This window comes from Dromiciops gliroides, chromosome 4 (assembly GCF_019393635.1).
Source record: "Dromiciops gliroides isolate mDroGli1 chromosome 4, mDroGli1.pri, whole genome shotgun sequence".
Classification (NCBI taxonomy): Eukaryota; Metazoa; Chordata; class Mammalia; order Microbiotheria; family Microbiotheriidae; genus Dromiciops; species Dromiciops gliroides.
The window spans coordinates 199,304,203-199,330,899 of NC_057864.1; the positions used below are offsets into that span (position 1 = coordinate 199,304,203).

General features: G+C 42.9%; 1 protein-coding gene across 1 annotated transcript; it reads left to right on the top strand.

The window, feature by feature from the left end:
* The first annotated feature begins 8,109 nt into the window (after nt 1–8,109).
* LOC122754501 (fatty acid desaturase 6-like) lies at nt 8,110–26,037 on the top strand. Its single transcript, XM_044003019.1, has 6 exons — nt 8,110–8,591; nt 10,167–10,333; nt 18,839–19,019; nt 21,953–22,140; nt 22,672–22,851; nt 23,735–26,037. Exons 1-6 carry the CDS (start codon nt 8,333–8,335, stop codon nt 23,882–23,884), a joined length of 1,125 nt encoding a protein of 374 aa, XP_043858954.1. The 5' UTR covers nt 8,110–8,332; the 3' UTR covers nt 23,885–26,037.
* The last annotated feature ends 660 nt before the right edge of the window (nt 26,038–26,697 follow it).

Genomic DNA, 26,697 nt, shown 5'->3' on the forward strand with positions numbered 1-26,697 from the left:
TGGGATCAGGGGATGATCCATTGTCATGTCCAACTCTTCATGACCTTATTGGGGTTTTCTTGGTCAAGATACTGGAGTAGTTTGCCATGGTCTTCTTCAGCTCATTGTACAGATGAGGAACTGAGACAAACAAGGTTAAGTGGCTTGTCCAGGGTCATATGGCTAGTAAGTGCTTGAGGCTAGATTTGAACACATGAAGATGAGTCTTCCTAATTACAAGCCCAGTGCTCTATTCACCTCGCCACCTAGCTGCTACCTAGCTGCCCCACACCCCTTTTCTGTTGTTCAGTCATGTCTGACTCTTCATGACCTCATTTGGGGGTTTCTTGACAAAGATACTAGAGTGGTTTGCCACTCTCCAACTAATTTTACAGATGAAGCAAACATGGTTAAGGGACTTGCCCAGGGGTACACAGCTAGTGTCTGAAGCCAAATTTGAACTCACGTCTATCCTCACTCCAGGCCTGGAGCTCTATCTGTTGCACCACCCAGCTGTCCCTGCTATGTATTGAGTAAGGAACAAATTTAGAAACATGTAACAGCTAAATGGCTTGGATCCCAGGAGCTGAGCAGATTCTCAATTCCAGCTTCCAATACAGGGATCCCAATTTTAGCTTCCAGCGCAATCAGAAATAACAAAGGTAAGAATGCCAGATGAAAGGGGACACTGAAGTCCTGTCACTCAACCGGCAGAGTTATTTAGGTGGCTGATAGTGGCTGAGTCTAGCAGCAACCTAATGATACCCAAAATGGAGCAAGCTCCTAGAGCTATTGCTCAGGTCCAAACCCAAGTCAGGAACTTGTGGGACTCAGATCAAAGAGGCATCAATCAGATGTTGCCCTGGATGAGTCTACTTTGTGAGCACTGAAAGCCTATAGCATCCCATCCTAAGCTGTCCCTGAAATCTCAGAATACCGCAATACTCAATGCTCTAAGAAGGCAGCCACAGGTCAGACATTCCCTACAGAAATGCCCAGAAGTCTGAAGTCTGGAAATAGGCCCACCACAAAGAGCTATTATGATATTAGGGATACTCATGACACAAACAGCAGAAGTGAATGACTATAAAACATCTAGAAGTAAAGCCTCAAAGAAAAATGTGGCTTGGGCACAAATTCAACTAGAATTCCTGGAAGAGACAAAGCAAGAGTTTTTAAAAGGGAGAAAAGTTTAAAATATTTTTATAAATAAAAAAAAACAGAAGTGAAATTATCATTATGGGGAAAAAGGAATTAGAAAGGGAAGTAATAGTTAGGCACATAAGGTTAAAAACCTTGTCTAAGCAACAAATTTCCTGAAAATCATAATGGACCAAATAGAGGCTAATGATTCCATGGGGCAATACGACATATGAAACAAAGTCTAAAAGCTGATAAATAGATGAAAATATGAGATATTTCAAGACAAAAACATCTGGTTTGAAAAACAAAGCAAGGAGAAAAAATTGAAGAATCATTGCCACGGCCATAAAAAGAGTCTAGACATCATGTTTCAAGAAATCATAAAGATAAACTGACTAGAACTCTTAGAACCAGAGGGCAAAATGGCAATAGAAAGAATCCATTGGTCACCCACTGAAAGAACTCCCAAAATGAAAACTCCCAGGAATATTATAAGCAAAATTTAGAGTTTCCAAGTAAAAAAAATATATATACTATAAGCAGCCAGAAAAAAAAATAATTCAAGTGCTGAGGAGGTATGCATGACTTAGCAGCTACCACTATAAAGAAGTGGAGAGCTTGGAATATGGTATTTCAGAAAACAAAGAAGATAGACTTATAGCTTATATTCTTTTTACTCATAAAAAATGAACATAATTCTATGGGGTTGGGGAGAATGAACTTTTAATAATAAAGGATTCCCAAGTAGTCATGGTGAAAAGACCAGAGTTGCATGAAAACTTTGAGATTCAAAGACGGAAACAGCTAGGTGGTTTTGTGGATAAAGCACCGGACCTAGATTCAGGAGGACCTGAATTCAAATCTAACCTCAGACATTTAACACTTATTAGCTGTGTGACCCTGGGCAAGTCACATAACCTTCATTGCCCCACAAAAAAGACTGAGAAACAAAAAGATAACTATGAATAAACCATCGGGAGCAGCTAGGTGGCCCAGTGGATAGAGTACCGGCCCTGGATTCAGGAGGACCTGAGTTCAAATCTGGCCTCAGACATTTGACACTAGCTGTGTGACCCTGGGCAAGTCACTTAACCCCCATTGCCCCGGAAAAAAAATAATATCTAGTATTTATGTAGCCCTTTGTTTGCAAAACACTTGCTATAGTTTATATCTCATTTTGGGGCGGCTAGGTGGCGCAGTGGATAGAGCACCAGCCTTGGATTCAGGAGGACCTGAGTTCAAATCCAGCCTCAGACACTTAACACTTACTAGCTGCGTGACCCTGGGCAAGTCATTTAACCCCAATTGCCTCACAAAACAAACAAACAAACAAACAAAAAATACACAATCATAAGGGACTAAAAAAAAACTGCTTACATTCTAAAATGGAAGATGATTCATGTGTCCCCTCTGAACCCTATCATCAGGGATCATAGAAAGAGTTTAATTAGACAGAAAGCCTAGGAATGGTTCTTTTAAGTCTTGATGATCTTAAAAGAAGAATGAAAAAGAAAGGGAAGAAGAATACAGTGGGGGTTAGGAGGAAGGGAGAGGAAGGTGAGGGAAAATTATTTCATATAATTGGGATGTACACATAGAAACAAAAGAAGTGACTGACACTTGAGTCTAACTCTCCTCTGAACTGGCCAAGGGAGAGAAGAATTCATACACACACACACACACACACACACACACAATGAGAGAGAGTTGAGTATAGAAATATATCTATTTCGGGGGCAGCTAGATGGCACAGTGGATAGAGTACCGGCCCTGGATTCAGGAGTACCTGAGTTCAAATCCGGCTTCAGATACTTAACACTTTCTAGCTGTGTGACCCTGAGTAAGTCGCTTAACCCCAATTGCTTCACTAAAAAAAAAAAAAAAGGAAATATATCTATTTCATTCAACAGAGAAATAGGATTGAAAAAGAAGAGAAAGGGGGCATTAAGAGGAAGGACAGATTAAGGTAGGAATTATTTCTAAGAAAACAAATTCACCCTTAAGATGTATCCCCAAAATGTTTAGCAGTTCTTAGCAGCAAAGAATTGGAAACTGAGAGGGTACCCATCAATCAGGGGATATCTGAACAAGTTATAGTATATAAATTTATACAATAATATTGTAAAGTCAAATAACTTTGAATGATTTAGGACCTCTGATCAGTGTAATAACTAACTAGAATTCCAGAGAAATCATGATAAAAGTTGCCACCCACCTCCTGATAGAGAGGTGAAAAGCTTAGTGCAGAATGGGACAGATTTGTTTTTGGTGATAGGCAATGCAGGAATTTGTTTTGCTTGATTGTACAGATTTGTAACAAGGGCTTACTTTTTCTTTTCTCAATTGAGAGAGGAGAAGAGAGAAGACAGATTTTTGCTGACTAAAAAAATAAATAAAATGTCCCAAAGTGAAGGATGTTCAAAAGGAAGTACAGACAAGCAGAACACTTTTGGTTTTTTGTTTTGTTTTTTTGCAGGGCAATGGGGGTTAAGTGACTTGCCCAGGGTCACATAGCTAGTAAGTGTCAAGTGTCTGAGGTCAGATTTGAACTCAGGTCCTCGTGAATTCAGGGCCAATGCTTTATCCACTGCGCCACCTAGCTGCCCCCCAAGCAGAACATTTTTGAAAAGTGGATAGAATTTATTATGGATTTAAAAAAAGATTATGAAATGGATATTCACAATTTTATATATAATCCTATTGTACATGTGGAAATGCTCATTTTTTCTGTTTTAGCTACAAAAATTCAAATTTAAAAATAAATCATCTAGTCTACCCACTAATTTTATAGATGACTAAACTGAGTCCCAGAGAAGAAAAAATGGTTTGCCCAAGGTCATTCAGTTAGTCAACCATTACATTTTGTCCTCACAACAACTGTAAGAAGTAAGCATATCTGATCCTTCCAAACAAATTGTAAGTTCATTGAGGACATCTTTGTATCCCCAGTGCCTAATGTGGTGATCTACTTACAGCAAGGACACAGTGAATGAGGATAATATGGTTGTAGTGGTCAGGTAATTATGATAGTGGTGAAGGTTAATGAAGATAATGGTGTTGGTAGTGATGGGGTTGGTAGTTATGGTGAGTAAAATGATGGTGCTAGAGGTGGTGATGATGGTGGCTATGAGATGGTGGTGATGATGGTAAAAGGTGATGTCAGTAAAGGGGAAGGATAAGAGAACAAAGAAAGAGGCAGGAGCCTAGGATGCCAGCTTTGATCGAAAGCATTTATTATTCTTGCTAACTGTTTCCTATGTGAAGATTGGCTAACATTACAGAAAAAGAAAAGGACAAATGCTAGAGGGGATGTGAAAAAATAGGGACACTAATGCACTGTTGGTGGAGTTGTGAATTGGTCCAACTATTATGGAGAACTATCTGGAACTATGCACAAAGGGCAACAAGACTATGTACATCCTTTGATCCAACAATGCCATTATTAGGTCTGTATTTCAAGGAGATCAAAGGAAAAGGAAAAGGACCTACACGTACAAAAATATATAGTTCTTTTTGTTGTGTCAAAAAATGGGAATTGGGGAAATGTCCTTCAATTGGGGAATGGATAAACAAGTTTTGGTATATTATTGTGATGGAATACTGTTGTATTATAAGAAATGATGAGTAGGATGGTTTCAGAAAAACCTGGGAAGACTTGTATGAACTGATGCAAAGTAAAATGAGCAGAACTAGGAGAATATTGTAAACAGTAACATCAATATTGTAATGACAGTCAGCTGTGAAAGGCTTAGCTACACTAATCTACAAAATGATCTAGAACATTTCCAAAGGACTCATGATGGAAAATGCTGTTATTCATTCTTCCTTCTTGAAGAGGACCAATGATATCATGAGGGCGATGTATTGACTTTTGAGCAAATTAGATTTAAGTGAGGCCGAATTGAGCAAAGTCATCAGCCTCACTCTCTCCTCCAGAACTATTGGGAGTCCATAAAAAATCAAGACAACTGGCAATAGTTCTGTGATGGAAAATGCTACTCATTTCCAAAAGAGAACTGATGAACTCTGGTTGCAGATTGAAGCATACTTTTTAAACTTTATTTTTCTTGCTTTTTTTTGCAACATGGCATGACCTCACATGCATTATTGTTATCATATTAATTGCCTTCTCAAGGGGGAAGGAAGGAAGGATCTGGAACTCAAAATGTAAAAAAAAAAACCCAAATATTAAAAATCCATACATACATACATTAAAAATGCTTATTATGTTCCAGGCATTGTACTAAGCATTCAGGATGCAAGAGACAGTATCTGCCTTCAAAGAGCTCACATTCTCACAAGGAAGGACAGGAGCACAAAATGGGGAGGTAAGGACAACTTTGAATGATGCCATTTATTGTTATTAATGCTTGATAATATGGTAATATTTGCTATATGTGCCAGGATCTGATAGACCAGCTTGGAATGAAAGCATTCATTATTACTAAATAGTTACTATGTTACAGCAAGCACTGTGCTGAGAACTGGAGAGAAATTCAAAAGCAAAAGGAGAACCTTTCCTCCAATGGGGGAGACAACCCATATGGGGAGTGGTGACTAGGGAAAGATATTTTGGTTTGGAAGTTACAAGGATGGTGAGTGAGTGGAGTCAGATTGGCACACCCTTCCCAGAAGTGAGTTGGTTCCAAAATGTAAGGAAGAGGTGGGGCTAATGGAGGGTACCTACCCACCTACCATTAGAGTGGCTGTTGAAAAATGACAAGGAGTAAAGTGAAGCCCAGCTAAAGCCGTCTAGATATCATGACCTGATTGAGGCATCCACCAATCAGGATGGGAGGCCAGAGAGGACGCTCTGGAGCTAAAATGGTTAAATCCACCAAGGGATGGCCACTGGTTGAGGGAGCAGAATGGCCTTTAGGGTGGTTCTTTGCTTCCCAGTTTTGCTAAGGGCAAGCCCTAGGTATTGTATTGTATTTTATTTTGCTTTTAGCTAGCATTTATATGTGGTTTTAAGGTTTGCAAAGCACTTTACAAATATTATCACATCCGATCTTCATAATGACCCTGGGAAATAGGTGCTATCATTAAGAGTCTTGCCCAGGGTCACTAGTAAGTGACCTTTGAACTAGTAAGGTCACCTTTGAACTCATCTTCCTGATGCATAGGGACTGTCTTATCACAAGAATTATTGTCAGGTATATTCAACTCAGATGTCATAGAACTTTCTCCTTCAGTCTCATACAATGAACATATGTTGGTTGGGCAGTTTACCTGGGAATGAGGGAGCACAAATATTAATGGACACAGCTATTATTTAGTCCCAAATAGCATTATGTGTCTAGACCATTGTGTCCACCTGAAGCTCTGGCTCCCCAGACTTTCTGCCTCCAGATAGGGAGGAGTTGCTTTAGGCCCAGTTCCAGTGTCCTGGTGTCTGCTCTATCACTCAAGCTTCAGCACTCTCTGTTCTGTCTTTGTACCAAGCTCAAACATAGTCCACCACACAACTCCATGATAGGCTGAAACCTGAGCCTCAGTCTGAGTCTTTATTTGATGATGATGCTGGCATATTCTTCCCAGTTTGTTCCAAATGGCAATTGGATTTAAAGCTCTGGAATACTGCATATCCTCTTTCAAACTTCCTTCTTCCCTACTTCCCTACTCAGTGCACACCTCCTCATAATTTACCCCAGATGGAAACTACCTAAGAAATATACATATTCAATACCTGTGATAGAGGACATATACCCTTCAACTTGAAGGGGATTCTGCATTGTCCATACTTTTGGGAAGGTGGGTTATTGTTGGTGGGCGAAAGAAGGAGCTGCAGTGGTTTGGTCCCTTGCCCAGTGGCCTCATGGGAATGTAAGGAGGCCTTGCTCTCTGAAGATAATACATTTTGTCCTTAGATTAAAAAATATATTTATTTATCTATTCATCTAGTTATTTGTTTGTTTATTATTTTTTTAATGGGGAAATGAGGGTTAAGTGACTTGCCCAGGGTCACACAGCTAGTAAGTGTCAAGGTGTCTGAGGCCAGATTTGAACTCAGGTCCTCCTGAATCTAGGGCGTCAGGTAGCTGCCCCCCACCCCATTTGTTTTTTTCTTTTCTTTTCTTGGGGCAATGAGGGTTAAGTGACTTGCCCAGGGTCACACAACTAGCAAGTGTCAAATGTCTGAAGTCAGATTTGAACTCAGGTCCTCCTGAATCCAGGGCCGGTGCTCTATCCACTGTGCCACCTAGCTGTCCCCCTTAGATTTGTTTTTTGTTGTTGTTGTTGTTATTGTTGGTTTTTTTGTGAGGCAATTGGGGTTAAGTGACTTGCCTAGGGTCACACAGCTAGTAAGTGTTAAGTGTCTGAGAATGGATTTGAACTCAGGTCCTCCTGACTTCAGGGCCGGTGCTCTATCCACTGTGCCACCTAGCTGTCCCCCTTAGATTTGTTTTTGACTTTGCCTCTCAGTTACTTATCCTTGGTTTCCATCTTTGATCCAGATGCTGACCTTGTTGCTGTTGTCTGTGTTTCTGTCTCTATTGCCAGACTGCTGAGACAAGGAGCTCGTATCAGAGGGAACTCTAAGCAGTTCGCAGGAGGTGAGTCTCTTTTGCCCAGGCTTCTTCTATTTGTAGATTTCTGCCTTCTTGTAATTGCCTTGGGTACCGCTCTGTCTCTAACTGTACCTCCCCAGCTTCATATGTTCCCAGAAGCTTGGAAGGTGGTTCCTCCAGGGTCCCAGGTGATAGTCATGTACGACGGTCCCTTTCCACCCCAAATCACCTGTTTCACACCGCCCCCCCCCATCCCTTCCTCGACTCTCTCACTAGCCAAGACAGGGACTGGGGGCGGGAGTGGGGGTGGGGGGAGTAGGCAGGGACCCACAGGTCCAGGCTCGCTCCTCCTCCCCAGACGGTCTCCTAGCTTCGCATCCTGAGGACCGGACTCCGCCTTCTCCTCTTCTCACCTCCCCCAAGCCCCAATCTCTGCAGCTCCCGAGCAGCAGCCCCACCCCTGTGTCCGCCTCCCGCCCCATTTCGGATGCCTCTATCTAGCCTCTTTCCTGGGCGCTCCTCTGCTCTCAGCTGTGCCGCCAGTGTCGGTGGCCCACTGGCCAGACGCTGCACCTGGCCCCCTCTTCGGTCGCCCCTGTTCCTGTCTTCCAGCAGCGCCGGTACTCACCCAGCCCTTCCAGTGGGCGCCCACTGTCCCTGCCCCAACTTCTCTTCGCGCCAGTGTTCGCATATGGGACATGGAACCGGAGGGAAGGAGCAGGGTCTCGGGGAACCTGGATTCCAGCCAACAGATGGCGAAGGAAAGCAGGACACCCGGGTCCCCAACCTTAAATGACAGCTGCAGCGATCCCGGACACGCAGGGGTCGGGAAGGAGGGGACGTTGATGGGCGAACTGGAGGCACTGGTCCAGGAGATGGTGAAGGCGAGTAGTTGGTGGGAGCGGCACGGCCTGGATTGGTTCATCCTTGCCCTTAACTTCCTCGCTTTACCCTTAGGTGAGAAGTCTGGGGCACTACCTGCCGGGCTGGGGCCGAGCGCTGGGACGCCGGGAGGATCTGATCGATCCGCCAGGCGCCGCGGGGGCAGGGAAGGTCACGGCGGTTTGCGGAGTCAGGCCCCAAAGGGGTTAACGCAGCGTGGTGTTTTTCGCGGGGTGGGGAGGAAGGGTACGGGGAGAGGGAGAAGAGTTGCACATAGGTTGTGGGGGAAGGAGGGCGTGCTTTACGAGCGAAATGCCCCTGGGGTGGACTTTGGGATGAAATGCCCCCTTCCCCCAGGGATTAATTACATCGTGGCCCTTCTGTGTAGCTCCAGTTTCCTTTGGCCTGAGCGATGCCGCCGGGCAGAGCAGCAAATTGAGCTGCAGTCGCTGCGGGTTTCGGGCTGACCTGTTCTCAAACCTTCCTGTCCTTGTTGGGGGTTGGGAAAAGAATTGTTAGCCCTCACTGAGCGGCTGGCGGGGAGGGGGTGGGAAAGACGGAGAAGAGGTCCGGGATCAGAAGTTGAGCTTGTAGCCTGTCCTCCATTGGTCTCAAAGTCTCCAGGCTTCTCCTAGGGGTCATTGAGCACGAAGCCAGGGGCTGAGACTCGGTTTCCCTCTTCTGTAAGTCTGGACATTGCCTTGCTAGGTCAGCTGCTCTAGAGGAGAGGGTGGTGGGGATGTTGGGGAGGAGGGAGAGGCTGGCAGTCTGGGGTAAGAGAGAAGGAAAAGAGGGTGCATGTAAGAGGAGGAAGGAGGTGAGAAATGGTTGGGGAACCTTGTAGGAACCTTGAAGGAGGGGGAGGGGATTCAGAGGAAAGGGTGAGGGAAACGAAGAGAAACTATGAGAAAGAAGAAGGATATTTACCTGAGGGTCTAGGTTGCTGCTAAAATAGAGAAACTATATCTAGGGCCAGGACCCAATCAAATTATCTCTGGATACTATCTCTTCCTGGTCGGGAGGGTGGGGGTGGTATTCAGGATGAAAACCCTATTGTCTCCTTGATTGAGATCCAGTATGCTAATTCTGACCCCCCCCCCAATTCTATGCTTACCCTTATTGGTTACCCCCTAGTTCTTACCCTATAATCTTAGGTGCATTTGGAGATGGAGGAGATCCAGAGTGTATGTCCAAAGTTGAGGAGAAGAGACCCAGATGCTGTCATAGGACCATGGGCAATTGAATTAACCTTTTTGTGCCTCAGTTTCCTCTTCTGTCAAATGAGGAAGTTGGGCCAGGTAATAGCTGAGATTATTTCCAGTTCTAATGTAGGAGTTTTGGAAACCTATCACTGCCCTTGAGTAAGTACCTATTTCAGCCACCTCCTCTCCCAGCTAAAAGGTCTGCTCATCAGGGAGAAGTGGAGAGTACCTAGAAGCTAGAGTGGAATTAGGGAGAAGATCCTTTTAATTAGAAGTTTTCCCCTCTCAAGTAGAGAACCTTATAGTTGGAGGAAGTGAGATCACTTAGGTGGGCACTGATGACAATGGCAGAATTTGAACCCTTTGCTTCTAGCTTCTTGGGTCTTGAAGCCTCAGACTGATCCTGATCTCATGTTTTGTTCCTCCACCTTTCACCACTCTCATGCAGGATTCCTGTGTCTTCGATCCCAGAGTGCCCTGGTTTTTGCTCTAGGGATCATCATCCTGGGAATGGTGCATCACACATTCACGGTCAAGGGTAGCCACCTAGCCAGCCATGGAGCCCTCAGCAACTCCAAACACTGGAGCAGATTTTGGGTGCTCTTCTTTGTGGAAGTAAGGAGGGGACTGGGTTTCTGGGACCATGCATAGACAGCCTGTGTGAATCCAAGTATGCAAGCAAATATAACCAACCTGGATGTATGTGGGCAATTCCAGCTGTATGTGTACATGACTAAGTGTGGAATGAATATACAAAGTATGTGTATATTAATTGTGGTGCGTGTGATATGGGCATACTCCATGTCCATGACTTATGTATGTGGATACTTTGAGCTTCTTTAACTTTAGTGTGCTTGGTATTCTTTCTGTGACACTGCACTGATAGGCACTTGGAGCTTCTTCCTCTCACCAGGAGCTCCCAACTGGCATGTCCAGGCCTGTGGCCGACCCCTCCTCTGACCACAGCTCACAAGGTGTTGCTTCATAATTTTGTAAGCACGGTGTCTTGGGGAAAGATGGGGAAGATCCAACTTTCTAGACTTCCTACTTTCCTTTGATGCTAATACCCGAGGGCTTGAGGCTTGACTTCAGCTTGGGGCATCATGATATTCATCCCTTCTTTGCTCTGATAAAGAAATAATCTCAGGAGAATTGTCTTGTTTTGGGGTTTTTTTTTTGGTGAGGCAATTGGGGTTAAGTGACTTGCCCAGGATCACACAGCTAGTAAGTGTTAAGTGTCTGAGGTCAAATTTGAACTCAGGTCCTCCTGAATCTAATGCCGGTGCTCTATCCACTGCACCACATAGCTGCCCCAGGAGAATTGTCTTAAATGGAACAAAAACTACTTTCTCTTGAGGCTGATGATTTTTGGGGCTATGAACCTTATCCAGGTTGGCAATTAAAGGCACTGAAGGTAGAGATGACCAAGTTTCCAAGCCAGATCTACACTTAGCTTATTCCTGGCTAAGTTTCTCATTCTCTTTGAACAAGTTCTTTCTATGTCTTCAGATTCTAAACTAGCAATCTGCTCCCTTTATCTAACTCTTCTTTGCATTATTATTCTTTTTTGTTTTGTTTTGTTTTTGGTGAGGCAATTGGGGTTAAGTGACTTGCCCAGGGTCACACAGCTAGTAAGTGTCAAGGGTCTGAGGCTGGATTTGAACTCAGGTCCTCCTGAATCCAGGGCCAGTGCTTTATCCACTGCGCCACCTAGCTGCCCTTGCATTGTTATTCTTATAGCTAACATTAATCTAGCACTTTAAAGTAGGTAAAGTGCTTTACACATATATCATTTGATTCTCCAAACAACTGTGAGATGGAGGTGCTATTGTTATTATTATTTCCATTTTACAAATGAGGAAACGAAGGCAGACAAAGGTCAAGTGATTTGTTCAAGGTTCAGCGTCTGAGACTGGATTTGAACTCGGGTCTTCCTCACACCAGATCTAGTACTCTACACAGTGTCACCGTCACCCATTTGCCTTTCACCTGTATATCTGGTTTCTCTTTTTGTCCTGACAAATAAATATGAGTGTTGATTATGCCTAGAGGCGTTCGTTCTTCTAAGAGGCCAGAGGGAAGTATGGTGTTGATAATGTTCAGAACAGTGGACTAGGAACATATAAACCTGGATTTGAGTCAGGGCTCCATTATTTGCTAAGATCACAGGCATGTCACTCTCCTGTGATGTCTTTGAACCTTAGTTTCCTTGTCTGTGAAATGGGACATCCTGTCTACCTCAGGAACAGGGGTGTGCTGAAACCAGCTCAGACCAGTTAATAAGAGCCAATTGCTAAATTTTCAGTGTGAGTATATCTCAGAAATCAGAAAATACTACAAATCCAAGCTTGATTTATTGCTGTTGTAAAAGATTGTCTTGACTTAAGAAAGTGATGGAGAAAATGTTAACAAGGCAGATTAAAATATAAAGTGTGGGACAGCTAGGTTGCTCAGTGGATAAAGCACCAGCTCTGGATTCAGGAGAACCTGAGTTCAAATCCGTCCTCAGACACTTGACACTTACTAGCTGTGTGACCCTGGGCAAGTCACTTAACCCCAATTGCCTCACTAAATATATATATATATATATATATATATAAAGTGTGTTGTCTGTAATCCCTCTCCCGCCACCAGCAGGTTGTTAAACATTTACCAGCACACTCCTGCTCAGAGAGTTGTTAAATATAGGGACTAAATCTGTGATTTCATTGTTATAGGGAATGCCTGGGTGAGGAAATATACCATATATGTATGTATATGTATTTGTATATAGTAATAATGGTGAAGAAATACCTATATTTATTATGCATATACATATAGATATATATTTGTGAACCTATATGTGGTTGCTCTTTCAATCATGTACGACTCTTCTTGATCCCATTTGGGATTTTCTTTGCAGAGATACTAGAGGAGTTGCCATTTCCTTCTCCAGCTCATTTTACAGATGAGGAAACTGAGGCAAACAGGGTTAAGTGACTTGCCCAGGGTCACACAGTTAGTAAGAGTCTGAGGTCAGATTTGAATTCAGAAAGAGGAGTCTTCCTGATTCCATGCCTGGCACTCTATCCACCACATTGCCCCCGTGTGTTTGTGTGTATGTGTGTGTGTGTATAGATACACATATATGCGCACTAAATATATTTATATAGTGTGTATATATAATATATAATATGTCTATATCTGTACATGTATACACATGCATATACACATATATTTTACATATATATTAGACAAATAGTCACATACATATATATGTAATATAGAGTTCTATCTTCCATTATCTTCCTACCTCCCTACCTATCCATCCATCCATCCATCCATCATCTATTTGTCTGTCTGTCTGTCTATCTCTCTGTCTGTCTATAGTTTAGCACCTTATAGCCTTAGAGAGTTACCTTGAGCATTGAGAAGTTAAGTGACTTGCCTAAAGTCATACAGCCCATATGTATAAAATTTTTCGGTGAACCCAGTTCTTCCTGCCTTCAAGGTCAGCTTTCTATCCACTATCTCATGCCTCTTTTCAGAAGGTTGTTTTAAAGGCCAAGTGAGATAACATAAAGCTGCAATGTTATACAAATGCTTACCCATCATAGGTGAATTCTTAGAAGTGAATGGTAATCCCAGACACAGCTTGAGCTGTTATTTTTATAAAACCTATAGCTGGGGGGCAGCTAGATGGCACAGCAGATAGAGCACTAGCCCTGGATTCAGGAGGACCTGAGTTCAAATCCTGCCTCAGACACTTGACACTAGCCGTGTGACCCTGGGTAACTCACTAAACCCACACTGCCCTGCAAAATCAACAACAACAACAAACAAACAAACAAAAAAACTCTAGCTGGATAGTTAACTAGTATGAGCACATTCAATAGAGAAAGAGAGTAGGTCACCATATGCAGCTCTCCCTATCCTCTCTTGTTTTGATTTTCTCCCTGCATTTTTGAGGCAAATCTCCAGGGAGATAGAAGAGGTCATCTGGGTCTTTGACCCTCATAGTTTACTTTAGCAAGTTTCCCATCCCTGGGACCTATGGGTGGGGACTATTTCTCTCACTCAATAGGCTAGAGACCAGCCACAACCCCGAATACCAGATTGGGCTTCTATTGTTAAATGGAAAAGGAAGGCAACAAGCATTTATTAAGTACCCATTATGTGCCAGGCACTGGGTTAAACACTTTACAAATATTATTTCATTTGATCCTTACAATAACCCTGAGGGGTAAGATATCATTATCCCCATTTTACAGTTAAGGAAAATGAGGCAGAGGTTAAGTGACTTGCCCAAGGGTCACCCAGTTAGTAAATGTCTGAGGTTATATCTGAACTCAGGTCTCGCTGACTCCAGCTCTGTGCACTATGGCGCCACCTAGCAGCTAATTGAAGAGTGGGTTATAAATTAATAGCTGGTCCGTCTACACCCTATGGCTACAGTCTTTTCTTTCCAGACTTCTTTCCCACTCCTCCTCTTCACATATTCTGTGTTTTGGTATAACTGGCCTACTTGCTGTCCCCAGAACTCAGCAGCCCCTCACCCCATCTCTGGTGCCTTTGTACTAACTGTTCTCCATGTTTGGAATTCATTCCCTCCTCAGCTGCCACCTCCTCTTCAAATTTCAGCTTCACGTGCCAAGACCTACTGAAGCCTTTCCTAATCCCCCAGCTTGTGTTTTCTCCATTCTCATGTTATCTCATATTTGCTTATCTGTTTACACACTGTATCCCCTAGAAGAGGATATAAGTTCCTTGAGGGCAGGGACTATGTTGTTTTGGGTTTTTTGTTTTGTTTTTTGACAATCATAGTGCCATGCACGTAGTAATTGATCAATTACTTTTTTTAAATGCAGTGCCTACTATGTGCCAGACACTGTTAGTAGGGAAAGTAAGCCTCTATCCTGAAATCCTGTGGGAACAATCCTAATTTTAGATATATTCTCAACTTGCAGAATGAGATGGGAATTGGAGAAGTACTAAACAGTAAGAGTCCTTTTAAGCTCCTTCCTATTAATTTTTAATCTATGTTTCTATGGTCCTTTATTGAATGTAATTTTTATTACATTATGTTCTCAAAAAGGATAAGCTCCTTCCTGATAGAAAGGTTCATCTTGTCCAAATCTCTTCTTGAGGCTAGCTGGTACAAATAGGATTCTGGTAATATAAACAATACTTTTCCCACGATGTCTTGTTTCTAAAAAATTTCAGAGATTTGCAACCAGCTGAGAATTTTAACTAAAATGAAGTTTAAGGAAAGAGTCCTTCCATTATATAGCTCCCCACCCACTTTCTTAACCCTCAGGGGCCAGGATGATGTGAAGAAATGAGATGCCATTTATAAAATGATAAAATTTATGTAAGGACTTCAAACATTTGTTCTAGTGATTCTTTGGAGCCATCTTTGTGCCTGGACTTATTCAATTAAATCCAACAAATATTTATTAACCACCTGTCATCATGCACCTGGGTTGGGTGCAAAAATGATAATGTTCTTGCCCTAGTGGAATTTCTATTGCACTACGGAACAAAACTAATGATAATTCAGTGTTGGGAGTGGTAAGGTCCAAGGAATGATCCAAAGTGGTCCAAGAGGGGCAGCTAGGTGGCTGTGGAGTCAGGAGTACCTGAGTTCAAATACAGCCTCAGACACTTAACACTTACTAGCTGTATAACCCTGGGCAAGTCACTTAACCCCAATTGCCTCACTAAAAACAAAAAACAAACAAACAAACAAACAAAATGGTCCAAGAACATTTGAGGAGGAAGAAAATGCTTTCATTTGGGTGGGAATCTATGAAGGAAGTGGAATTTGAGCTGAATGTTTAAGGGAGTAAATCTTTAACACAAGTTCAACCATAACCATCATAATAGCTAGCATTTATATAGTGGGCAGCTAGGTGGCACAGTGGAGAGAGTACAGAGCCTGGACTCAAGAAGACCTGAGTTCAAATTTTATCTCAGACACTTACTAGCCGTGTGATCCTGGGCAAGTCACTCGATCCTGTTTGCCTCAGTTTCCTCATCCGTAAAATGAGCTGAAGAAGGAAATGGCAAACCACTTCAGTATCTTTGCCAAGAAAACCCCAAATAGGAACAAAAAAAGTAGGACATGACTGAACAACAGCAACAGTGTATTAAACAAGTCCACAAACCATCGCCTTAGGAACCCTTGCTCTAAAGCAGAGGTGCCAAGCATATGGCTGACTGCAGCCTGAGCCAGATTAACTTTAATTGAGAAATATTTAGCAAAATAGATCAATAGATAACATTACTTGTTTTTTTATGAGGCAATTTGGCGAGGCAGCCACCTAGCTGCCCCAAAATTACGTTGTTTTGGGGGGGGTTGTTTGTTTTTCTTTGGTTTTTTTGGTGAAGCAATTGGGGTTAAGTGACTTGCCCTGGGTCACACAGCTAGTAAGTGTCAAGTGTCTGAGGCCGGATTTGAACTCGGGTCCTCCTGAATCCAGGCCCAGTGCTCTATCCACTGTGCCACCAAGCTGCCCCACAGACTTTGTTTTAAAATGTAATCTCAGATATACATCTATATAGCTATGCTTTTATCTGTATGTACATATGTAGATATATATCTATTTCATCTTATGTGGAGGATATACACAGATTTTATACACACACATACACACATGGATTGCTATAAATTGCCATGAGAGTTACCTTCTAAGGGCTCTTGCTAGGAGATACTAAACTGACTTTTACCTAGAACCTAAGAGGAATGTGGTGGTGTAATAAATAGCAATCTGGACCTGGAGTCAGGAATACCTGTGTTCCATATGGATATTTGCTAGCTATGTAACCCTTGGTAAGTCACTAAAACTTTCTTACTCCTAGGTTCCTTATCTTTAAAAGGGTTGTGGGGTGGGGGGGAGTGGTATATCTGTAGTGCTGTTTTGAGGATCAAATGTATACAAAATGCTTTGCAAACTTTAAGGCACAATAAAAATGGCTTTTATTTCGTAGGCAAGGTAGGTGGTCATTTAGAATACAATATTAGGATGCTTCTGAATATTATTTTTTATTTGCAAACAATTTTAGGTCAGAAAATTCCATTCTCCAGGTCCAAATCTCTATTATATTACCACACTCCTCTTAGATGCAAGGTCAAAGTCAAGCACAAAGATGATAACTTTTGTTTATTTTGTGATAAGCCCAGTCACATGTTATAGTGAAGGCTTGAGGCTTCCTGTGAACATCACATACAGGTATCACAATTTTCTGACCTTGCCTAGGACACAGGCATGTCTTGTCTCTTCAGACCTTGTCTGGGTCCCTTCAGAAATGCCACCTTTTAGAAAGTTGATAAAAAGAATCACTGGTCTTATCAAAATGTTTGTCTTCTCTATAATTCAAAGTTTACAATACATTTTGTTACAGAATACTTTTTGGTAGAAAACAAAAGTTTCTTCTTGGGTTTAGTGCGAGGAAAAATTTTATCCCTGAAAATTAATTTGAATGCTTTCTCTTGTTAAGAAATGCAATGCAAATAGAAAATGTTAAAACTATGTAACCTGTTTCTCTTTTAGCCTTTGCTGCCAGAGAATTTAGAGTAAAATTCGGTGCTCAACCATAGTATTTCAATCACCTCAAGTCATTGGTATTCCTAGGGGGATTGTATTCTGTTTTGTCCCTAGATATACTGTTTTCCATTTTAAAATACATTTTATTGCTGACTTTTGTCTTTACATCATAATCATTTCCTTCCCACCCACCCCTCCAGATTTACCCATCCCTTGTGACAAAGAAAAACTATTAAGTAAAACTATCCAAGACAGAGATTGCTCAACAATATACATGTAGCAAGCATGATGTCCTTGATAGTTGCCCACCTTTCTTCCAGAGGGATGTTTGATAAATTCTCTCTTCTCCAGGACTTTCCTTGGTTGTTATCCTTACTCGGGGTTCAAATTTTAGGAACCTGTTCATGATGCAGTGATTGTTTATTCTGTTCTCTTGGTTTAATTTATTTTGCTATAAGTCTCTTCATACAAGTCTTCCCAGATTTCCCAGAATCCTTCTCGGTGTATAATAATATACCATTACATTCCTATATTATGGTTGTTCAAACATTCCTCAAAGGGTACCCTTACTTTGTTTATGGCTCTTTGTTACTGAAAAAAGTGCTGCTTCCAACATTTTGGACTACATTAGATTTTTGTCTGTCTTTGGCTTCCTTGGGGAATATGGTAAGATCAATGGGTCACAATGTATAAATGGATTAGTCACTTTTCTTCATTGATTCCAAATTGAAGTCCAGAATACTTGGACCACTTTGTGGCTCCACCAAGAATACATCAATGTGCCTTTCTTCCCACATTGCTAGTTCCCATCTTTGCCAATTTACTTGATGTGAAATTAAACCTCCGAATTTTAAAAAATTTGCATTATTCTATTAGTGCTTTGAAACATGCGTTCTGTTTTAAAGGGTAAGCCCCCTCAATTCCTCTTGAAGGTGGACAGGAGTGTAAGCTGAAATAAATAAAAATTATTGGCCTAGATAAAAGCTTCTGGGGAGTATTATGCTCTGTAACTTTTGCATATATTTGCATGTAACAAAAGCATTAACTTCATATCATGCATTCAGACTTCTTCCTCTATCTAAAGAGTCCTAGGGGGTCTCTCCATGCCTCTGCCCTTCTCTATTCTTTTTTATCTACAGAGAATTCCACAAAATTTCCATCTCTATTACTATATGAATTATGCAATTAATTATCCAATGGTCTGTTGACATTGTGGACAATCTACATAGATTTTCAATCCCAGATTGGCTGTCTTTAGGTACCTAAAACACTCAGAGTCCACTGTGCCTTTTAATTGATGCAGAACCAGAGAGTTAAAGCAGAATTAGGACAGTAAAGATGCTGTAAGGAAATCACAGATTGTTCTGAAAAGCCAGGAGAAAAATACATTTGCCATCATAGGCTTCTTTGTTCATATGGATAATGGGAAGCTGGACTGTAAATGCAAGATTTCTTGGGTAGGCTTGGAGGGGTTGTGAGGTGGTTCTAGAAGCAAGGCACCCATGTTTAGCTTGTGCCCAAGAGGGTCTTCTGTCCCCATGTCAATGTTCCTGGCACTCTTATTGTTCCAATTCTCTACTCTTACACTCCTCAGGTGTGTACTTCGTTCACAGCTGAACAGGCCACACATGGCCATGTGAAGATCCATCATGGTTATACCAATGTGGTGGGCCTGGGGGACTCAAGTACGTGGAAGGTGCCTAGCCTGAATCGATATGTCTACATGTTCTTTGCTCCGTTGATGTTACCCATCATGACCCCTCTGGTGGCACTTGGTGGGTACTCCCCAGGACCTATCCCAAAATTTCTAGGTAGCATCCTTGAGTAGAATTAAGGAACCTCCTTGGAAAAGAAATACGACACATTCCGCTCTTCCCCTACCACCTTCAAGGAGGCATCTTATGCAATAGGTTGGGATCCCAGATTTCTAAATCTTATTCCCAGCTCAGGCAGAATAACTAGATAGGTCACCCTGTCAATAGCTTAGGGATTACTGGTCTCATATTAAGAGGCAAGGGGTTGGGGGGGGGGGAAGGGTGAAAAGAGCCTTTGAATGCTGACAGGATGCTGAGTGAGTGGTGTGATGGGAAGGTCACTGGCTCTTGGATCAGGAGCCCAGGAGAAAATTCCAGGACCACAATATACTAGTTGTGTGACCCTGGACAAGTCATTTAAACTATGTGAACCTCAGTTTCCCCATTGCTACACATGGGAATGATAATATTTATAACGCTTATTCCATAAATATTTCATTTGCGGAAAGTTCTTTGTAAACTTTAAAGTGCTATAGAAATGTAAGTTGTTATTATTATCCTGAGGAAGGCACTTATTTGGGACTCCCCACAGCAATAAAGATGCTTAGATTTAGATGCTTAGATTTAGGGCAGAGAAATGTGATACTTAATAACTACTAAATAAATAACAATTATGTAGTACTTATAAAGTTTGCAAAGCATTTTTATAAGTACTTCATTTGATCCTCACAACAACCCTGTGAGGTATTCCCATTTTATAGATATGGATACTGAGACAGACAAAGGTTAAGCAACCTACCCAGGGTCACACAGCTAGCAAGTATCTGAAACAGGATTTGAACTCTGGGCTTTGATTGTTTTGTTTTTGTGAGGCAATCAGGGTTAAGTGACTTACCCAGGGTCATAACTATTAAGTGTCAATTGTCTAAGGTCATATTTAAACTCAGGTCCTCCTGACTCCAGGGCCAGTGCTCTATCCACTGCACTACCTACCTGTCCCAAACTCAGCTCTTCTTTGTTTTTTTTTTTTTTTAAATTTTGTTTTTTGGTGGGTTTTTTTGTTGTTTTTTGTTTTTTGGTGGGGCAATGAGGGTTAAGTGACTAGCCCAGGGTCACACAGCTAGTAAGTGTCAAGTGTCTGAGGCTGGATTTGAACTCAGGTCCTCCTGAATCCAGGGCCAGTGCTTTATCCACTGCACCATCTAGCTGCCCCCAAACTTAGCTCTTCTTGACTCCAAGGCCAACATTCCACTCAATGTGACACCTAATTGCCTTTGCTTGGTGGACAAAAGCCAACTGGGAGAACTCCCTGATGGCACTGGAGCTATCTTTTGTGTTGGGAGCCAGAGATGGAGAAAAGAACCGTCAATAGCTCTATGTCCTTTTAGTAATGTGCCTATATATTTTACAGCCTGTGGCAGGGCTGAATTCCTTACCTTGCCCCTGCCCCATTGAATACCACTTAATCTACTAAGTGCACAGAGTGTAATCCTATGAACAGAGGCCCTGAGTGCAGATCTTAGCTCTGTGGGTATTCCCCGTGGGCCTCTGGGTAAATCACTTGGTTTCTCTGGGCTTTCTTACCTGTAATATGAGGGGACTGAACTGCATGGTGCTTAAGGTCCTGTCCAGCTCTAAATCCTACAATTGAGTTCCAAGGGGAGTCAGCCTGGGGAGAAACTGCAGAAGGTTCAAGCAGGAAGGGGCCTTAAAGATGGTGCAGTCTGGGGCAGCTAGGTGGCGCAGTGGATAGAGAACCGGCCCTGGAGTCAGGAGGACCTGAGTTCAAATCTGGCCTTGGACACTTAACACTTACTAGCTGTGTGACCCTGGGCAAGTCACTTAACCCCAATTGCCTCACTAAAAAAAAAAAAAAAAAAAAAAGATGGTGCAGTCCAACCTCTTCATTTTATATTTGAGGAAACTGAGGCCCAGTCAATTTGAATTGTTCAAGATTGTCCCGTGTTCTGCCTTCTATGGCCATTAGTCGGGTGTAGGGAGATGGATTTGGAGACAGGATCTGAATTTGAATTCCAGATCTGTCACTTTTTTTTTTTTTTTTTAGTGAGGCAATTGGGGTTAAGTGACTTGCCCAGGGTCATACAGCTAGTAAGTGTTAAGTGTCTGAGGCTGGATTTGAACTCAGGTCCTCCTGACTCCAGGGCCGGTGCTCTAACCACTTCCCCAGATCTGTCACTTTCTTTATCTGTGTAACCTTAAGCAAGTCACTCCCCTTAATTTTCTCATTTTAAAAGTGAATTTTGTTGATTCTTCATGACCTGATTTGGGGTTTTCTTAGCAAAGATACTGCAGTGGTTTGCCATTTTCTTTTCCAGCTCATTTTACAGATAAGGAACTGAGGCAAACAAGGTTAAGTGACTTGCCCAGGGTCACACTGATAATAAGTGTATGAGGCTGGATTTGAACTCAGGAAAAGGAGTCTCCTTGACTCCATATCCAGCATTCTATGCACTATGGTACCACCTAGGATCCCTAAACAATTAGACCTCGAAGGGACTCAAACCCTCAATCTTATGATCTGAAGTCAGACACCTTACCTTTTAGGCCACTGGGTCCACATTAAGAAATGAATGGGGGCAGCTAGATGGCATAGGGGCAGCTAGATGGCATATGGGGCAGCTAGATGGCACAGTGGATAGAGCACCGGCCCTGGAGTCAGGAGGACCTGAGTTCAAATCGGGCCTCAGACACTTAACACTTACTAGCTGTGTGACCCTGGGCAAGTCACTTAACCCCAATCGCTTCACTAAAAAAAAAAAAGAAATGAATGGAGGGAAAAAAAAAGAAATGAATGGTAGAAGAAATGACTAGCCAGGCCCCTTCTAGATCTACTATTCTGCCATCTTAGTATTCACTTGCTATTCGAAGTCTTTTGGAGACTTAGAGGGGGCTTTGAAGAGATCATACTTGCCTCACATTCCTCTTTCCCAAAGGGCTGCTGAGGAAGGAGGAGCCCAGGATAGTTCTTCGGACCCTGTGCCTCATGTTCCTGGGGCTCTTCTCTCACTACTGGCTGCTTATCAAAGTCTCTGGCTTCCAGTCACCTGGGTTGGCTCTTCTCTGTATGCTTGTGACCCGGGGACTGCTGGCTCACCCCTACATCCATGTTAACATCTTTCAGGTAAGTGTTTCCCCCACAATTTTCTGAGGTGTTGGAGGGTGGGAGGAAAGTGTTCTCTAGGACAGAGGTTCCAAATACGCTGCCTATGCTGTAAAGCTGAACCAGATTAAAGTGGAACTGAGAAATGTTTAACAAAAAATATAATAAAATATTACATTTTAAAACGAATGCAATATTTAGCGGGCAGGGATCTTTATGAATGGATTAGTGGCTCCATTTTTATTGAGTTTGACATTATTGCTCTAGGGGACTCTGGAAAGGAGGGAGGGCTAGAAGTCTCCTCAGTGGGTATGGATGTCAGGTGGGGAGAAAGAATAACTAGGGGACTTGAATAACTGAGGAATACTCTCAAATTCAGGACCAGGTTGGGAGATCTCAGATGATTGTGGCTCCAAGGGGGAATCCTTGAAAGCAAGTCAAAAGAAAGCAAGCCAGCCTAGGGTTCAGTGTGAACACTGCCCTCCCTCAGTCTGGGAAAGGACTACCATCTTAGGGTATGATTGTCTGTCTGTCTGTCTGTCTGTATCATAGCACATTGGGCTGCCCATGTTCTCTTTGGATAAGAAGCCCCGGAGGATCCACATGATGAGCCTTGGAGTGCTCAACCTGCCCCGAAACCCCATCCTGGACTGGACCTTTGGTCATTCCCTCATCAGTTGCCATGTGGAACATCACCTCTTCCCCCGGCTCTCTGATAACATGTGTCTAAAGGTAGGAAATGGATGTGAGCAGAAAAGGGCTGAGGACAGGAGAGAAAATGGCTTCGAGAAGCAAAGCAAAGAATTAAGGGCAGAGAAGAACAGGGTTAGGGTAAGGGAGAGCAGTTAGGGGGACTTAAGAAACTGGCCCACTAGGAAGAGCTTCAGGGCAGAGGTGTCTAGAGCTGGTCCTGCCCACTGCCCCTTACTTGGGTCAGCTCACAATGGATAATCGATTACTTCAACTCCACTTTTTAAAACAAAAGTATTGATATCTTTGTTTGGATCTCTCTCTCTCTTTCTTTTTTTTTTTTTTTAGTGAGGCAATTGGGGTTAAGTGACTTGCCCAGGGTCACACAGCTAGTAAGTGTTAAGTGTCTGAGGCCAGATTTGAACTCAGGTACTCCTGATTCCAGGGCCAGTGCTCTATCCAGCTGCCCCTAAATGTAATATTGTTTTATTGTCGTTTTTGTTCAATATTTCCCAATTACCTTTTATTTTATTTTATCTTATTTTTTTAACTTTTTTTTAGTGAGGCAATTGGGGTTAAGTGACTTGCCCAGGGTCACACAGCTAGTAAGTGTTAAGTGTCTGAGGTTGGATTTGAACTCAGGTACTCCTGACTCCAGGGCCGGTACTCTATCCACTGCGCCACCTAGCTGCCCCCAGTTTCTATTTTTGATGTTATTGTTGTTCTTTTCTTCTCCATTGCTGGAGTTATGGAGTGTAAATTTATATCTCATGAGCCGTTCTTTTGACTGCTGGGAATAAACATAAACACCCTCATTTCCTGGGTTCTGAACTAGAACTGGCTGCTATAGACAGTAGCGTGTGAAAAGGGAGGAGAAAGGACCAGGTCTCCACCTTATTGTCTTTGTTCACTCCCCTTCTTCTAGGTGAAGCCAGTGGTGTCTCAGTTCCTTCAAAGGAACCATCTGCCATACAATGAGGACTCCTACCTGTCAAGACTTGGGATTTTCTTGAGCAGATATGAGGAACTCATGGTACATGCCCCTCCCATCACTGACCTTGTGGGGCTCCAGTGAGGATGTTTCCTCACTGACAAGTCTCCCCAGCCCCCTTGACCTAACCAGGGTTCTGGCTCAAGATTCTTCTGCTTTGGCTGGGAACATCCCCAGAGACGTCACCCTAGAACCCAAGCCTGCCTCTCTCTGCTCTGTGGATCTGGGGAGGGCTTCTCGGAGATGGTTACTATGCTTTCTACCCTTCCATTTGGGGATGGGAGGGATGGCTACTGGATAGGAGGCACATCCAGCATTGTACCTCCCCCAGAGGACAAGTGGGTAGATGCCCTGGAAGCCTATGGAACATTTCCATCTGTTTTCACTTTCCTGAGTTGGGGATAGAGTAGGAAGTAAAAAGGGGTGACCTACACTCTTTTGGGAATAGTGCACCTTCTCCATGGTACTTTAGACAATCTTCATCTCAGGACAAATCAGCCTGATCCCTTGTCCCCCCTCTCCTCTGTCTTCCTTTCTGACTCTGAATGTGAAATGCCAGTGAGGGCAGCAGGCTTCACTGAGACATTTGGTAAGAAAGGAGAAGAAAGGAAGGTTCAGGCCTGTGGGCTCCCAAGGAACCCTCCACACAGTAGTCACTGAGGTCCATTTCTAGGCTGTAATTGCCAATTCACTGTGAGAACCCCAGCTTAGGCAAGCCAGAATCAGCCCAAGATTTTGGCTCAGCGTTTGTTTCCCTGTGGCCCATCTGGGTGAGGTTTAAAAGCAAAGGGGGGGGCAGCTAGGGGGCGCAGTGGATAGAGCACCAGCCCTGGATTCAGGAGTACCTGAGTTCAAATCTGGCCTTGGACACTTAACACTTACTAGCTGTGTGACCCTGGGAAAGTCACTAAAAAAAAAAGCAAAGGGGAATCAGATTAAGTACTTCCCCCAAGGTGGAAAACTGGGTAGGAATTTATAGACATCTGTGAGTAATCTTGGTGATCACTAGAAAAAACAAAACACAACAACAAAACCCTAGATTTGAATTGAGATTTTTGAATAAAAGGTGGAGAGAGTGTAATCTATTTGGGGAGAAGATGCTTATGGTAGGGAAACATAGCTGGGGATGAAAGCAACATAAGAAAAAGATTTAGAATTGGAGTTATGCAAGTAAGAAAGAGAGAGAAAAAGGAGAATGGGATAGGACAGCTAGTTAATGGAGGGAAGGAGACCTTGAAGGCAAGATCACAGGTCAAGGCCAGGAACAATATAGAACAGTGATACTTTAGCTTGCAGCTTGTAAGTATAATAATGGATTGGAGCAGGGAGAGAGAGGGGAGAGGAGTGGGAAACTAGAGGAGAGGCCAAGGGACTAGTGAGCTGCAGGACATCCACGAAGCTTAGACTGGACAGGTCTGGACTGGCTGCAGGGTTGAAAGTGTAGCTGGTTTTGTTACATGGGCATACACCAAGTCAAGTGGTTAGCTCAGAGCTGGGAGGCTGGCTTAAAAAGTATGCTAGGATTTATTCTAGGATTTCAATGGAAATAATTTAAAAATAACTCATAGAACAGAGCAGAGCAGGGGGTCCAATTATTCAGATGGAGAATGGGGGATGGGGAATGGATGCTAAAGTTTTGGGGAAAAACTCAGGAAATCAGCCTCAGGTTTAGAGAAATTCTTTCAGCCTTGGAAGAGGGGAATATTACTCTCCAGGGTGATCTTCTGTGGCATCTTTGATATCAGAATATAGCTACAAGAGCAAGACTCCACTCCTCTCTCTTACAGAGGGGGCAAGGGAGTTGGGGCAGTCCTTTCAGTCAAGAGAATGATGGGAACATACAGCTGTGATGTAGTGGCATTATCATTAAGCCAACAAGGTGGTGTGACAAGGTAATGGTCTTGGAGGAGGGGAAGGGGAGTTGGAATCATGCCTCAGACACTTTCTAGCAATGTGATCCTGGACAAAATGATTACCTCGTTGGCAAAATGGAGACAACAACAGCAACCTACCTGACAGAGGTGTTGTGAGGATCAAGTGAGCTAACATTGCAAAGCACTTTTGAAATCTTAAAGCACTACATACATGTTAACAATTACTATTAGATTCAGTTTGGGTTTGTAAATGCATCAGCAACCTTGAGAACTGGGAGGCAGGTTAATTAAATAGCTAATCCTCCAAATAAATAAAGGCCTCAGTTTGATAGTCCTGGCTAATAAAACTATCCCAAGATGTGACCAATGATTCCTGGTTATTGATTTGTCTCCTGGAGAATGAAGGAGGAGGTGGTTTGGTAGGACAACCAGAATCTTCGTATCACAGTCACACGTGGTTTCCCCCTTGGCAGCCTGGGAAACGCAGTGAATACAATCCTGGACCAAAAGTCAGGAAGACCGGAGGTCAAATTCGACCTGAGACACTTTAGTAGTAGTGTGTCACCCTGGGCACCACGCTTCACATCAGTACGCCTCAGTTTCTTTAAGTGTAAAATGGAGAAAATAATAGTATCCACCCCCAAGGATTGTTATGAAGATCAAGGGAAATATTTGTACAACACTCCGAAGGGATACAGTAGGTGCTTAATAAATGCTTGTTTCCTTTCAATAACTTAGGGAATGGGGAATAGAGGTCCATTATGCTCCACAGGTTCCAGGAGACAGAGTTCAGTTAACAGCGTGCCTAGACCTAAGTCCCATTACCTGGCAAGGAATCTCGGAGCCCTTTTTATGATTGTCTGGAACCGAGCTCAGGCTAACCTTCGCGAGGAAGGAGAGAGACGGAAGCGTCGTGAAAGTCTTTATTTTGGGCCCAATAGCCACGCCGCCGGGGAAGGGGGCGAGGCAAACCAGAACGCTTGCTTCTCATTGGTTGTGGTCCTTTCTTGGGAGGCGGGGAAA

What these genes read in the sequence shown, in the direction of transcription:
- LOC122754501 (XM_044003019.1), top strand. Translation starts at nt 8,333, where the DNA reads ATGGAACCGGAGGGAAGGAGCAGGGTCTCGGGGAACCTGGATTCCAGC. An exon ending in CTTCCTCGCTTTACCCTTAG is followed by an intron (nt 8,592 to 10,166) that starts GTGAGAAGTCTG and finishes ACTCTCATGCAG; the next exon opens with GATTCCTGTGTCTTCGATCC. An exon ending in CTGATAACATGTGTCTAAAG is followed by an intron (nt 22,852 to 23,734) that starts GTAGGAAATGGA and finishes CCCTTCTTCTAG; the next exon opens with GTGAAGCCAGTGGTGTCTCA.